Source organism: Rattus rattus, chromosome 10 (genome assembly GCF_011064425.1).
Source record: "Rattus rattus isolate New Zealand chromosome 10, Rrattus_CSIRO_v1, whole genome shotgun sequence".
In the NCBI taxonomy this organism is placed as follows: domain Eukaryota; kingdom Metazoa; phylum Chordata; class Mammalia; order Rodentia; family Muridae; genus Rattus; species Rattus rattus.
The window spans coordinates 52522225-52538078 of record NC_046163.1 but is presented as its reverse complement, the minus strand read 5'-3'; the positions used below and the strand labels follow the sequence as shown (position 1 = coordinate 52538078).

Genomic DNA, 15854 nt, shown 5'->3' with positions numbered 1-15854 from the left:
AACAACAACAACAAAAACAACAGACAAGAGGAAGGCTGATGCCAAAATCCTTTGCCTTTACTTGAGCTTGGAGTAGTATATTTCTAACAACATCATACTATGTCAAGTCCAGGGAACTAATAAAAGAATGAATGCTGCATGAAGCATTTAAACCAAAAGTGATTTCATCTCAGATTTTGTTTTTAAATCCATTCGAGTACAGCTGGCAATTGCCAAATTCTCTTGCTGCTACCTAAATCCTCAGCAGGAAAAAAACAACTGGCCTGGGGACTCAGCTTTGCCTTTTGCGGGTTCATCTTTATTCAAAAGAAAGTACATTTCTAGTGACTACTGGTGAGTTTATTGCAAAACACAGCAATGGAGTGTGAGTGTGTGAAAACTAAAGGAAATACAAGAAGAAGCTGTTGGGTTTCAATATCTGAGGAAATCGAAAGCTATGCACACTTCTGGGAGGAGAACTTGCTGTTCCTTCATTCCTCTTCCCACAAAACAAGAAGAGGAAGAAAAACAGAGGAGAGGAAGAAGAGGAGTGGAGAAGCCTTGAGTCCTACCCTGTAGAAGATCTCAGAAGCTTTTCTCTCTCTAGAGAACTACCAGCAACGTGAGTTCTATCTGTTTTCTGTAGATATTAGCTACATCTGTGAAAACAACAAGAACAGAGAAAAGACCTTTGTTGGTTTGGTGATGCAGATCTGGTGTCTGCTGCACTCAGCAGGGAGCCCACCGCAGCCATCTTTAGTCCTCCACCACAGAGAAAGGAGCTAAGACTAAAGCATGTTGCATATTTTAGATTGTTTAATGCACTTTCTAAGTATAAATCTTAGTGAATGGGTAATACAAATTATTATAATTATAACATAATCATATTATATATAAAATATAGATAATTTGTAAATATTATTATAATTATAATAATATGTTATTATAATTATTTAATTATCTTGGATAGGGAGCTCAAGGTTACCTGGGTCTGTGGGTGAGTGAGTAGGAAAAAGCCAAGATAGTGACATGAAAAATTATCATGAGTGAAAAGTGCCCCTGGACATGAAACGGAATTTTCTAGTATCCAAGCACCATGTATAGTCGGAAGTTTCTCAGATTCATATATGTAAACATACAATGTTTTAACAGTTTCCCTAGCATATTCTGTGTTCTCTTCTTCACACTTCTCCAAAGGTGGTATTTCCATTACTGGTAATTTCTATCACCTGGAAAGTTAAATGTTTGGGCTCTTTTGTTTTCCTTTTGATTCTCAAATGGTAAGATGTAGGGAGTGATGTTCCTTGTACACTTATAGAACATTTTGAAGAAGATATGTACCATGGCAGAGGACTTTGTGTGAACTTGGATAGAAGCTTTTAAATATTGATTTCAGATTTCTGTGAACCTTGAACCAGTCTCGCTAAGTTTACCATTTACGTTACTAAACTTTCTAATTCACTGCAAAAGATTTTACTTTTTTTGTTCCCGTTAGCAATCAAGAGATGTTCTTCTTCTTCTTTATTACCATTATTATTATTATTTATTATTATTATTATTATTATTATTACTACTACTACTACTACTACTACCACTACTACTACTACTGGTTACTTTATTTATTTACATTTCAAATGTTATCCCCCTTCCCAGTTTCCCATTCACAAAACCCCTATACCATCCCCTCTTCCCCCTGCCTCTAGGAGGGTGCTCCCCCACAAAACCAACTACTCCCGCCTCACCGCCCTAGCATTCCCTTATGCTGGGGCATCAAGCCTTCACAGGACCAAGGGTCTCCCCTCCCATTAATGCCAGACAAGGCCATCCTCTGCTACATTTGCAACTGAAGTCATGGTTCCCTCCATGTGTACTCCTTGGTTGGTGGTTTAGTCTCTGGGAGCTCTAGGGGATCTGGTTGATTAATATTGTTTTTCTTCCCATGGGGCTGCAAACTCCTTCAGCTCCTTCAGTCCTTCCCCTAACTCCTCCATCCGGGTCCCCATACTTAGTCTGCTGGTTGGTTGTGAGCATCTGCATCTGTATTAGTCAGGCTCTGGCAGAGCCTCCATAGAGATGTACTTCTAATATCATGTACTTCTTCTAATGTACCATGATATTCTGGTCCTTACTATTATTATTAGATAAATCAAGTATTTGTAGGAATGTTATCATTTTTAGTATTTTAAACCAACTTTAAATCTAATATCGATGAAATGACTTTTCCTTTAGTTACAATATAAAATGATTTGATTTAAAAATTTCCCTCTCCAGTGAATGTTTATTAATAACATATGGCTATATATCAATTTGTATTATATTACATTTTTATTATTTAAAATAATTTTAAATTTAAATATATTTTTATAATTCTTCCACTCCTCAAATCTTTTTCAGATCCTCTGTCCCTCTCTACCTACCCAAACCTAAGTTCTTTCTCAAAAGAAATAAAAATCTTACACAACAAAACCCCCAAAACAAGAAAACAAAATACAACACCCAAAGAGAAAATATCTACCAAACTGTACACAAACAAAAGTACATTCATGCACACACACACACACACACACACACACACACACACACACACACACACACACACACACACACACACACAGTGAAGTCCATTATATGTTGGTCAGCTACTCCTGAGCATGAGGCCTGGTCTGGAATGACTGATTCCACTAGTGTCACTTCATTGATGTTTCCATCGTCCATCAGGTATAAATAATAGTTCAGTTGTTAACTTTTGCTCTGCTTGCTAGATTTTCATTAATTTTAGAAAAATACAACAAAACTAAGTATTGTAAGGTAAAACAAAAACTAACACAACAAAGTTAAACAAAACAAAAACAGAAGGGAAAGCAAAAGAAGGCACAAGAATCAGAGGCCCACTAATTTTCACACCCAAGAATCAAAAGAAAAAAATTAAACTGGAAGCCATACGGTAAGCAAATAACCTAATGTAGACCTGTGCAGGCCCCGTGCATTTTTCTTCAGTCTCTGTGAGTTTTATAAGCTTTGCTCAGGTTGGCTTTGAAGGTCATGTTTTCTTGGTGTCCCCCATCCCCTGTGGCTCTTCTACTCTTTCACACCTCCTCTTCTGTTTGGTTCTCTGAGGGAAGGGATTTGATGAGGACATTCTATGGAAGGCTGGATATTCCAATGTTTCTTATTTTCTGCATAGGAGTCTAGCTGTGGGTCTCTATATTTGCTCCCATCTATAACAGTGGAAACTTCTCTGATGATAACTGAAATGTAGGTAGAGCAGAATACACTACACACTGCTCTATGAGTACAGCAGGGTACTGTTAGGAGTCATTTTATCACTACGTTTTTTTTCTCTTTTTATACCAGTATTATTTGGTTTTCCCTAGGGTCCTTGAGGTCCCTTAGGTTATCTAGTCTCTGGTTATTGGTAACCCAAGCAGGGTCAGGTATACATTCCATCACAGGGAATGGTCGTTAAGCCAAATCAGTTATTGATTGGTTACTCTCACAAGTCTTGATTGATGTGGAAGGCCCAGTTCACTGTAAGAAGTGCCATCCCTGGACTGGTGGTCCTGGATGCTGTAAGAGAGCATGCTGAGCAAGCTATGGAGAACAAGCCAATAAGCAGCATCCCTCTGTGGCATGAGGAGGAAAGAGTTTATTATGCAGTGTTCTTGTATACTAGAGTTCATCACTAAAGGAAATTAGGACAAGATTTTAAGGCAATAAACTGGAGGCTGGAGCCCTTTCTACCCCAAGTAGCTTTTGGTCAATATTTTATCACAGCCGTAGGAACATTAAGATAACAGTCTTCATGTCTGAAGGTTTACAGAAAACTCACATTCTTCAATATCTTTAATCATCCTAACTACCATGTATCTTCGAGTAGATTTTCCTTTCATCCTCTGGGCCTTTTCAGCCACATGATGCCTATAATTTTTCTCAAAAGAAAAGCAATGAATAGACCCAGGAAACGTACCATTCCAGTTATACAAAAGATATACAGAACATAATTCCTAACCCACAATATTTGCAAATTTAAGCTAATTTGGAATCCATCCAGATGCTGAGTCATTCAGAAAGTACACAAGTGGCTAATCAGATCCAGACTCATGAGATAATGTTCTTTTAGGAATTCTGGAACACTCCAGAAGGCAAAGTCGCATCTTGTTTTCCTTCTTAAAAGTTATCATAGGCAGCAGATAGAAAGAAATGAGTGAATGGCAGCGAAACTCTAATTAGCTACATCACAAAGCAAGACAAGTACAAGAGGCCTGTAAACCCTCAGGTCTCTCATATTAAGAATAAAGGACAAGGACAGATCATTTTGGGCCTCCCAGGATATTTTTTTTTTGAATTTGCATTTCTTTTTTTTTTTTTTTATTAACTTGAATATTTCTTATATACATTTTGAGTGTTATTCCCTTTCCCGGTTTCTGGGCAAACATCACCTTCCCTCCCCCTTCCTTATGGGTGTTCCTCCCCACCCTCCCCTATTGCCGCCCCCCCCGACAGTCTAGTTCACTGGGGTTCAGTCTTAGCAGGACCCAGGGCTTCCCCTTCCACTGGTGCTCTTACTAGGATATTCATTGCTACCTATGAGGTTGGAGCCCAGGGTCAGTCCATGTATAGTCTTTAGGTAGTGGCTTAGTCCCTGGAAGCTCTGGTTGCTTGGCATTGTTGTACATATGGGGTCTCAAGCCCCTTCAAGCTCTTCCAGTTTTTCTCTGATTCCTTCAACAGGGTCCCGTTCTCAGTTCAGTGGTTTGCTGCTGGCATTCGCCTCTGTATTTGCTGTATTCTGGCTGTGTCTCTCAGGATCGATCTACATCCGGCTCCTGTCGGTCTGCACTTCTTTTGTTCATCCATCTTGTCTAATTGGGTGGCTGTATATGTATGGGCCACATGTGGGGCAGGCTCTGAATGGGTGTTCCTTCAGTCTCTGTTTTAATCTTTGCCTCTCTCTTCCCTGCCAAGGGTATTCTTGTTCCCCTTTTAAAGAAGGAGTGAAGCCTTCACATTTTGATCATCCGTCTTGAGTTTCATTTGTTCTAGGCATCTAGGGTAATTCAAGCATTTGGGCTAATAGCCACTTATCAGTGAGTGCATACCATGTATGTCTTTCTGTGATTGGGTTAGCTCACTCAGGATGATATTTTCCAGTTCCAACCATTTGCCTACGAATTTCATAAAGTCATTGTTTTTGATAGCTGAGTAATATTCCATTGTGTAGATGTACCACATTTTCTGTATCCATTCCTCTGTTGAAGGGCATCTGGGTTCTTTCCAGCTTCTGGCTATTATAAATAAGGCTGCGATGAACATAGTGGAGCACGTGTCTTTTTTATATGTTGGGGCATCTTTTGGGTATATGCCCAGGAGAGGTATAGCTGGATCCTCAGGCAGTTCAATGTCCAATTTTCTGAGGAACCTCCAGACTGATTTCCAGAATGGTTGTACCAGTCTGCAACCCCACCAACAATGGAGGAGTGTTCTCTTTCTCCGCATCCTTGCCAGCATTTGCTGTCACCTGAGTTTTTGATCTTAGCCATTCTCACTGGTGTGAGGTGAAATCTCAGGGTTGTTTTGATTTGCATTTCCCTTATGACTAAAGATGTTGAACATTTCTTTAGGTGTTTCTCAGCCATTCGGCATTCCTCAGCTGTGAATTCTCTGTTTAGCTCTGAACCCCATTTTTTAATAGGGTTATTTGTCTCCCTGCGGTCTAACTTCTTGAGTTCTTTGTATATTTTGGATATAAGGCCTCTATCTGTTGTAGGATTGGTAAAGATCTTATCCCAATCTGTTGGTTGCCGTTTTGTCCTAACCACAGTGTCCTTTGCCTTACAGAAGCTTTGCAGTTTTATGAGATCCCATTTGTCGATTCTTGATCTTAGAGCATAAGCCATTGGTGTTTTGTTCAGGAAATTTTTTCCAGTGCCCATGTGTTCCAGATGCTTCCCTAGTTTTTCTTCTATTAGTTTGAGTGTGTCTGGTTTGATGTGGAGGTCCTTGATCCACTTGGACTTAAGCTTTGTACAGGGTGATAAGCATGGATCGATCTGCATTCTTCTACATGTTGACCTCCAGTTGAACCAGCACCATTTGCTGAAAATGCTATCTTTTTCCATTGGATGGTTTTGGCTCCTTTGTCAAAAATCAAGTGACCATAGGTGTGTGAGTTCATTTCTGGGTCTTCAATTCTATTCCATTTGTCTATCTGTCTGTCTCTGTACCAATACCATGCAGTTTTTATCACTATTGCTCTGTAATACTGCTTGAGTTCAGGGATAGTGATTCCCCCTGAAGTCCTTTTATTGTTGAAGATAGTTTTAGCTATCCTGGGTTTTTTGTTATTCCAGATGAATTTGCAAATTGTTCTGTCTAACTCTTTGAAGAATTGGATTGGTATTTTGACTCCCAGGATATTTTAAGGAAAGTTTTTTTTTTTTTTAGACAAATTGAGGAATTATTGAGGAATTTAAACTGAATGCAATCATGGTTTATATACAGAAAACAGAATCAATGAAAAAATAAGAGTGATGAATGATATCAAAGGACATCAAGCAGAAAGGAGAGAAAACAAGCAACTATTGGCATACTTCTACCCAACAAATGTTGCGATCTGACTCTAGAAAGTATGTAGGTGTTCAGCACAGTGATAGTCCTTTGGTCCCAGAGAACCCTGAGATGAGGATTTGACAGAAACAGAACGCCAATTAGAGATGTTTAGAGCCAAGTAGGCAAGTGTCAGTGCCCCCAGTTCGGGCTGTGTGTTGTAGCTAACCATTATTTATTTATGCTGAGAGGATGCAGCCCCTCTGCACATAATTCATTTCAGCCAGGAGTGTAGGGAACCAACGAACACTACACAACCAGAGACAGGTTCCAACATCAATGATTATTAGAAAGAACACCCAGAATTTCAACATATCTGGTTGTTTGAATAAGAAATGCTCCCCACATGGGTTCGTAGATTTGAATGCCTACTTGCTAGGACTCGGCACTGTTTTAAAGAATTAGGAAGTACAGCCTTGTTGGAATAGGTGTGGCCTTGTTGAAGAAAGTGTCACTGGAGGTGGACTTAGACATTCAAAAGCCCAAGCAAGGTCCAGTGGCTTCTTCCTGTTGCTTGATATAGACTCACAGCTATTTCTCTATGTCTCCCTGCCTGCTGCCAGGCTCCCTACCATGATGATGGTGGATTAAATCTCTGAAACTGTAAGCAAGCTCCCAACTAAATGCTGTCTTTTATAAGAGTTGCTATGGTCATAGTGTCTCTTCACACCAATAGAACAATGACTAAGACAGTGCTTATAGCCCACACTCTAAACACTGCAGCAACTGTGTATTTCCACTTTCTTCCACCACAGACCTTGACAAACCTAAGTCAGATACTGTTGTTAACAGGGAAGCATTTTCTAGGCTTGTTTATTAGTGGATTAATTCCACACTTATTTTTCAAAGTAGCTCATTTCATAATCTCTCTCATAAAGGCAACTGTGAGCTCTATGGTATGGGTCTTTCACTCACCTGGGTGGGTGTTATCTTGTTTTCGAATTTGTCTGTAAATGTGTGTAATTCTGTATGCTATTCTTCTCATTTAGGTTCACCCATAATTTGAGAGATGGTGAACGAATACAAGAGAATTGTTCTTCTGACAGGATTAATGGGTATTACTGACCATGAGTTTAAAATGGTTAAGGCCTTGTTGAGAAGAGAACTAAAACTAAATAAAATGCAAGATAAGTATGACAGAGTTAAGATTGCTGACTTGATGGAGGACAAGTTCCCAAAAGATGCTGGATTGGACCAACTGATAAAACTGTATAAGGAGATTCCTGGACTTAGAAACATTGCTGATACACTCAAGAAAGCAAAGGCAAAAGGTAAGTTTGCATGCAACCCTTTCTTCAATTCCTCCAAATTTGTGCTTACTCCACAGTGTTCCTACCTGACACGGCCTATTATGGTGTGTGCCTCAGGATGGCAACATTCCGGTTGTCAAAATAATGACATCTTACAAAATGTCCTTCTTAAGAAGAATCTTGATGTACTTGGGGTTGAATATCTTTGGGGGCATTCTGAAAACTAAAAACACAGAAGTTCTGGTGAGATGAGACTTTTCACTACTGTAGAAAGAAGAGAAAATTTTAAAATAAAGTTAGGGATTTTTTTATTTCAAAATGTTAAAATTAGTTAAAGTCAATGCTCCATTAAGATACTCAACATTATCTGATATACAAAAACAAATGTAGTCAATAATTACATGAAAGCCTACCTCTCAGTGTTAAGAAGTAGTTTCACGGGTTGGGGATTTAGCTCAGTGGTAGAGCGCTTGCCAAGCAAGCAAAAGGCCCTGGGTTCAGTCCCCAGCTCAAAAAAAAAAAAAAAAAAAAAAGTAGTTTCACTTATAAAGGCACCTAGTTTTAAACAGGAAAAAAAAGAAAGCCTGAATAATTTGAAAATAGTCTTATCTGTGGTCCTGAGAGGAAAATTATACAGATTTAAGGTTTAAAAATATAAAATTAAAAGAATAAGTTTCAAAATTCACAGACTCTGGGCTAAACACTGTGAAAAACAAGCCCAGGCAAGTCCGACATGACGGGGGCCCGCCCTGCCGCTGACTAACAGACCATAAAGATAAAGAAAAGGAATGCAGGAACCAGCCCGAGTTATCAGGTCTGACTCATAAACCATCTGGCAGAAGGGCACCTCCCTCAGTTTACTCAAAGACACACCTTAACCAGATGTCCTTCAAACCCTGGTAAGCCCCTGGCTTCTAAAATCCTGAACGCCCCACTCAGCACATACTCTTCTGCTGTGTTGTCTATGTTTGAATGAGCCAATCACTTATAGCCATGCCGACTCTCCCCATCCCCCTGTTCCTCACCCTATAAAAACCCCTTGCTTCTAAAAGTCTCCTCTGTCTCCTGCGCAGGATACATGTCGGCCCGGAGATCTCCATAATAGATCTCTGTAATAAACCTCGCCTTTGCTTATTACATCCAAAATGGTCTCTCTGTGTCTGGGGTCCGCGATTTCCCAAGACTTGAGTAAGGGTCTCTCTTCGGGGATCTTTCATTTGGGGGCTCATCTGGGATCGGTGTTTCTTGGGGCGTGCCATCCTGAGACTCGAGCTAGGTTCTTTCAGTCCTAGTACTCACAAAGCTGAAACAGAGACATTCAGTTTAAGGACAGACTGTAGCTATGTAGCTAGACTCTATATCAAAGCCAACAGACAAGCAAAAATCAAATTAATAGAAAAACCAAACAGAAACAAAGGGTAAATAGCATTTGTCATATCACTAATCAGATCATTTTGCTCAAGGATTTTCTAGTTCTTAGTGATCATCTACAGAGGGCGATTTGTCAATGATTATTACCATTGGAGCATTTGGAGACCAGTGGTCAACACTGGGTGAGTTCCTCTATTGTGCTCTATGCTGTTTTTGAGGGAAAGTATCTTATTGAATATGAGGCTCTCATTTTCAGTTAAACAGGCAAGTTAGAATATGTCTGCTTAGACTAAAAGCTCTAGATGGGCAATTTTAGTTGTCACCAGATACCCAAATTCAGGTTTCCATGCTTGAGAGCAAGGACTTTACCCACTGAAACCTCTAGACCTAAATTTTAAATTCTTAGAAACAGACTGTATGATACAAGGGTTGGGGCAGGACTTGACTGATAGACATACAAGTCCCCAGGATGGGACAACTGTACCAACTTCCCTTGGAGAGAACAAGGAAAAGCCTAAGGCTGTCCTGTGTGACTTGATAGTTTGGGGCACCATGTGGGCACACAAAGTTCTCTTAGTAGAGGGAGGTAAGCACAATGAGGCAAGCAGGACCTGAGAACAAACGATGTGCTTCAGTTCCCTTAGACCAGTTCCCTGTGTTTACTGTCTTTTCTCTCCTACATCAGCTAAAATGAAACAGATAAAGAAAAGGAAAACAGCAGAGAAAAGACAAAGACGAGAAGAACCCAGTACTTCCCAACCAATGTCCACCATAAATGAAGATGTGGAACCAGAATCAGGCAGGAGGAGTACACAGGTATGGTAGCTAAGCTCCAAGTGAAAAAAATCTACTGAAGTCCCTCCCTATTTAACCACCAAGTCAATATTTATCTATTTAGTCATAGGACATAGTAAAAGTCAATATTTGAAGTAATTAATTTCATATTTACTTGTCATCCATGTGTCTGAACTACTGCATCCTGTAACTTGTGTAATGTAGTTCTCTAAAAAATATAAAATCATTACTTAGGTAGACAAGATGACTCATCAAAGAAATGTGTGTAATGCCATGCTGATGGTCCATGTTCAATTCATAGATCCCACAGGATAGACTGAGAGAACCATCTCCCACGAGATGTTTGTGATCTTTGCATGGCCACAATGGTACATCCACCCAAACAGGCACAATAAAGGAATATAAAATAGGTTAAATCATTACTTTTTTCTTTAGACATTGTTTAAATGGTAGTCAATTTAAAGACATAGCTTTCCAAAGCCCGTTAAAGGACATTGAACCTCAACTTGGACTTTCTAAACATAAACCCGCCTTTCTGTCACCACAGAGACGCATAGAAGAGTAAATGAAATGTTTGAACCAGAGTGAGGCAATCCTACCTCCAATCTTCTGTTTAAAAGATGTTGTTCTCAGGATCTTGAGTTTCTTGTTTCAAAAATTATTGTGCTTCATCTAATATTTAAAACCATGACTGAGTGAGGGCAGTTCATAAGTAGGAAAGAAGAAAGCAGTTTGGCATGCACAAGAGTTTGGGTCTAGTCTTCCAACACAATAAAGGAAGAAAATCAACTGTTATCAAGAGAAAGAGATGTTGATCACTGAAAGCATGGAAAATAAACCCATATAAACTTAGGATTCCATAATCTCTTCATATGATTAAATTACTCAGCATATTATCAAATTCTTAAATCAAAAATTCAGTTAAATAAATCTTTTTCCTCCATGGGAGGGTTTGCCATTATGAAGTCCTTTTGATAGCAATAGACTACAGACAGCAGATTAAATGAAATAAGGCTTTTAGATGGTCAGTTAAAAGATTTTAATGTAAACTGATGCCACATACTGAACTGTTGTCACAAATACCTCAGGGGACTACAGAGCCATCTTAAATGTTTGCCAGACCCAGAGTCCTCAGGTGTCTTTAGCAATAACCTCAGGATCCTGGCTTCTCAAATGACCTCCAACTCCCTCCCATATTGTCCAGGTTGCTTGTCTATCTTTACCAACTGCTTCCATCAGGGACAAAGCCACTTAAATATCTCCAAATAGTATCCAGGAGTGGTGAACCCACAGCAGGTCTCCAGAAACATTATGAAGCATCATCCAGCCCCCCAAAACTCCAACAAGATCATTCAGGAGGATTCTGGCCCTTCCAGTGTCTCTAGGAACAGCATCCAGCAGTGTACAGACACCTGGAGTTCCTCCAGCAACACTAGCCAACGTAATTTTCTGATTTCACTCTGTAACGGCAGACATTATTGCAACCTTGGACAAGCTCATTAATCCCTGCCCTAGCTTTCCTTTTTTTCCTGTGATGAAACATTCTGATCAAAAGCAACTTGGGGAGGAAAGAGTTTATTTCAGCTTAGGCTTCCTTCATGGAGGGAAGCCAAAGCAGAAACTCAAGGCAGGAACCTGAAGGCAGGAACTGAAACAGAGACCAAAAGAGAACACTGCTTACTAGCTTGCTCTTCCTGACTTGTTCAGCTTGCTTTCATATATAACACAGGAACAGAAGCCTGAGATGACACTGCTCAGAAAGAACTGCTAGGTGTTCCCACATCAATCATTAACAGCAATATCAACAGAAACATGCACTATAGCCTGGCTGCCAATCTAATGCTCCATCTAATCAAGGCAACTAGTCAGTCTAGATTCCCTCTTTCTGGTCATTTAGTTTGCATCTAGTTGACAAAAACTAAGAGCACACCAAGTGAAATCCAGAGTGTAACAATCATGTCTATCATCACAGTGTGCTCCAATGGAGAGATCAGAGGCAGACACACAAGATTCCCTAGCAGCTCACGGGCCAGCCCACCCGTCTCAGATGAAGTGAAAAGCAGAGACTAACAGCACAGCTTGTCCTCTCTGTCATTCACACACCCATGAACATTCTTATACTTATTCTCACAGGAGATCATTTTTTAAATATTTAAAATATTTAATATATGCTGAACTGCTAATCAGGCAATTAGCGTAGGCGTAAATGATTCTATTATCTGAAACACTGCATGAAGATTACCCTGCGTGGTATGGCTTTAGGCTGTTTCCACTCTTCTCTGTACCTGCAAAGTATACTGAAAATCCCTGTGACTAAAGCTCTTTCATTGTTAAAGAAAGTGTAGGATAGTCATTTCTTAAGTCCTGTACATTATTTTCAGATGCCAATGTCATGCTGTGAGCTACTATGTAAGTTTATTTGTCAACACTAGGGAAATGTACATATACTAGCCTTATCTACTAAGTTTTCTGCTAAGTATGAAATTTCCTCTAAGTATGAAATTATCTGCTAAGTATGAAATTATCTACTAGGCTGAAATTATTACCCAAATCTCCACTTCTTCTATGAACTAAGCTATATCATGTCAGGTATTGTTGAGATTTTTTTCCTCACTCTACCCAATTATTTAAGTCTTTATTGTAGCATTTTTGCTGTGTACATTCTGTGCAGAAATCAACACTGAAGAAGATACCCAGAGAACCTGCTGATGAAGAGGGTCACCAGCAAGGTTCCAAACAAGTGATGGTGTTAAAAGCAACAGAACCATCTGCATATGACAAGAGAGGGAACAAAAAGATGTTCCATGCCACTGTGGCTACTGAGAGAGAATTCTTTAGAGTGAATTATTTTTTCTTTGAGAAAAAGGAAATTCAGAAAGAGTCTTAAATGCTGTTATGTTATGGGCTGGGCATAGTGGTTCACACTTTAATTCCACCATTTAGGAACCTGAGGCAGGTTGATATATAGGAGTTGGGGGCTAGCATAGTGGGTTCTAAGCCAGCCCCCACTCCAAACAGCCAGGATTTTTGTTTTGTTTTAAGTTAAGTAATAAAAGTATTAGCTTAACTTTATAAAAGTATTAACTTAACCCAAGTAGAGAGATTATCTGATAAGAATGTGGCTTTGATTTAAGAGATCTGTTGTAAATTCTGGCTTTGTGGTTTCTTTTCAAATTGACTAAAGGTGGTCATCTACAACATAGAATTTATGCGCATCACTAAGACCCATAAGCAGAACTCACAACAGCTCATATAAGCTGCCAAGAGTGCCTGGAGCAAATTAGACCACAACGCTGCCAGAATCCATGGTCTCCTCACCCTGACACACACACACACATCCACACAATATTCATTGTATATTAAAGCAAGGCTAAGAACATAGTACAAACAAATGAAAACACAGGGGCTGACCTCCTAACTCACATAGTTATGTCTTAGAGAGCCCTAGTTCTCAGGACCATCAGCCAACATTCTAAACCCTCCCACAGCAGCTGTTCGGGCATGCCTTTTGTGCATTCTTCCTGCTCTCCTGCCCAATCCAAGCTGTCCATTCAAACCCTTGCCTTTAGGTACGCCACCTTCTTCTCTCTCCTTGTTCCACGGCCTATTGAAAGATCCCCAGAGCAGGGAGACCCTCACTCAAGTCTCGGGATGACGCGACCCCCTCCCCCAAGAACTCACACAAGACCATCCTTGCTGTAATCACATGAGGTTTATCGATAGGAACCAGTGCACTGGGGTCGAGACTCATATCCCACACAGAGGCAGTGGAGTTCGACCCCGAGAGGCTGGGAGAAAGAGTATTTAAAGGCAGAGGCTGTGAGCCCAGGGGATGGGGGATGTCAAAGGGGAATGCACCACAAGTTACAGGATTGTTTTATGGCTCCAGGAGATAAGGGGACGCTAGAAGGTTTTATGGCCCCCTGGTTCCTGGAACAGAGCTACTAAATCAGGAGAAGGGTTGTGGCTTCCCATCTTCATTTTTTTTAAAAGTTTGTCAGAATTGATGAAGCATCTGCATTTGAAACACATCTGTTTAGGCTTGGGCCACCCGTTTCCTGGAATGCTCACTGCATGGGGCAAAGGCTGGGAGGGACAGTAGGGGCTTAAATAAACATCACAGGGGCAGAACAAAGAACTCACACCACGTGATGAGCAAAGTAGTTCTCCTGTATTTTTAACAATCTGCCTTCCTGAGTCAGGTCCTGTTGCTGAGTTTTGGGCTAATTTAAAACTCTATCTCTCACTATCACTCTCTTCCACCTTCGTTGATGTTGATTTAGAGAAAAGAACGCATTTTTGTAGTATCAAGTCAAAAAGTATAATGTGACTGCAGGAACAGAAAATCGTTATAGTAGGCAAGTGATGGTGAAAAGAATAGGAGTGGCTCAGAGAGACAAGATAGTGTGAATAAATGGGGACATGGGTGACCAGCTCCACCAAGACTAATCTAATGTCATTACTATTTTCTTCAAGATCATCAAGGCTAGGAAGTGAAAAGCAACCACTTGGTCCCGCTTCAGTTATGAAACTGCACAAATTCTTGTTATGAAGACTTGGATTCCACTGATGTTTATACAGATAAGATCCAGTTCCAACTACAAAATAATGTCATTCAACTGATTAAAGCCAGTTTTTTGTTTGTTTGCTTGTTTGTTTTTTGCTCTAGGAAATGGTGCTTTTTCTTCTTACATTTTTTTTTGCATTTTATTATGTTTTGATTTTATAGAGCTTATACTTTAAAAGAAAAAAGGTTGTTTTTTTTTTTCCCCATCTGAATCAGGTACTTCATGTTTCTTACATTTGTCAGTTGCTTTGCAACTGGGTCTGCGGATCAGGGTGGGATAAATATGTTTGATGAAATATATTCATTTATGCTTCGGGTGAGATATTTAAAGACAAAGCCTTGCTCATAAAGAAACAGATTGGGTCATCCTCAGAGAAATCAAGCTATCAATAAAGCGAATGTCGAGGCTGACATGCGGGCTGGAACGCAACTGTGGAGACTAATGTCTTCAGAAATGATGCAGCCCTTCCTACACTTTTCCCTGAGTGAATGTGAGTACATTGTAGAGTTTCATCATTTGAAATAAGAATTTCCAGAAGTAAATGATAAGAGTACACTGTACTGCTTGCAACAGTAAGTTGTCTCACCTCTGAATATAGGGTGAAGGAAGGGTCAGGGAAACCTTGAGAACAGGAGGAAGCCGTCCAAAACCAAAGCTAAGGAAATGAACTAAAAATCCAGCCTTGAGCCTCAGTCAAGGCTTCCTGCAGTATTAATTGGCTTTCAATTGCATGACAATAGAAACAGCAACTGAGAGAAAAGCCTTAGGTTTGCTCACAGTTTAATGGTAGATGAGAATGAAGTGACAGATCACATTGTATCAGCAGAGCAGAAATCAGATAGCAATTGTGTGCTCTTACGAGAGCTCTCTTTCTTTTTATATTCAGTTCACAGCCTTTGACAGTGTAATGTTGTCCCTCACATTTAGGCTGAGTTCCAAAATAGATTTACAGAAAAAAATAACAATTCCTCACAAACATGCCCAAAGTATTGTCTTCTAAGTGAATCTATATCGTGTTACATCTATAATCAGTATCAGTAACGACACTGGACAATGATCTAACATGGAGGAAAGGAGAAAAGAAAGGGTAGAGATAGCAGCTATAATGGGTTAAGAACGAAGCATAAGTGTTTCTGATTCCTTGGAAATTTGTGTAGTCAAAGGCCCCAGTGGAGTGACATTGGAAAATATGACTAATTGGGATGTGCTAAGGTCATAAGGGTTTCATCAGTTCTCATAAATTGATTGATAACACTACAAAAATGGCCTAAAGGACTGATTCCTT

At 39.8% G+C, this 15854-nt stretch overlaps 1 protein-coding gene across 1 annotated transcript; it reads left to right on the top strand.

The window, feature by feature from the left end:
* Positions 1–458: 458 nt before the first annotated feature.
* Positions 459–14640, top strand: LOC116911476 (pyrin and HIN domain-containing protein 1-like). The gene is made up of 4 exons (XM_032915459.1): positions 459–601; positions 7575–7856; positions 9892–10022; positions 14478–14640. The coding sequence occupies exons 2-4, from the start codon at positions 7595–7597 to the stop codon at positions 14496–14498; spliced, it is 414 nt and encodes a 137-aa protein (XP_032771350.1). The 5' UTR covers positions 459–601; positions 7575–7594; the 3' UTR covers positions 14499–14640.
* The last annotated feature ends 1214 nt before the right edge of the window (positions 14641–15854 follow it).

What these genes read in the sequence shown, in the direction of transcription:
- LOC116911476 (XM_032915459.1), top strand. Translation starts at nt 7,595, where the DNA reads ATGGTGAACGAATACAAGAGAATTGTTCTTCTGACAGGATTAATGGGT. An exon ending in CAAGAAAGCAAAGGCAAAAG is followed by an intron (nt 7,857 to 9,891) that starts GTAAGTTTGCAT and finishes CTCCTACATCAG; the next exon opens with CTAAAATGAAACAGATAAAG. An exon ending in CAGGCAGGAGGAGTACACAG is followed by an intron (nt 10,023 to 14,477) that starts GTATGGTAGCTA and finishes ATTTTCTTCAAG; the next exon opens with ATCATCAAGGCTAGGAAGTG.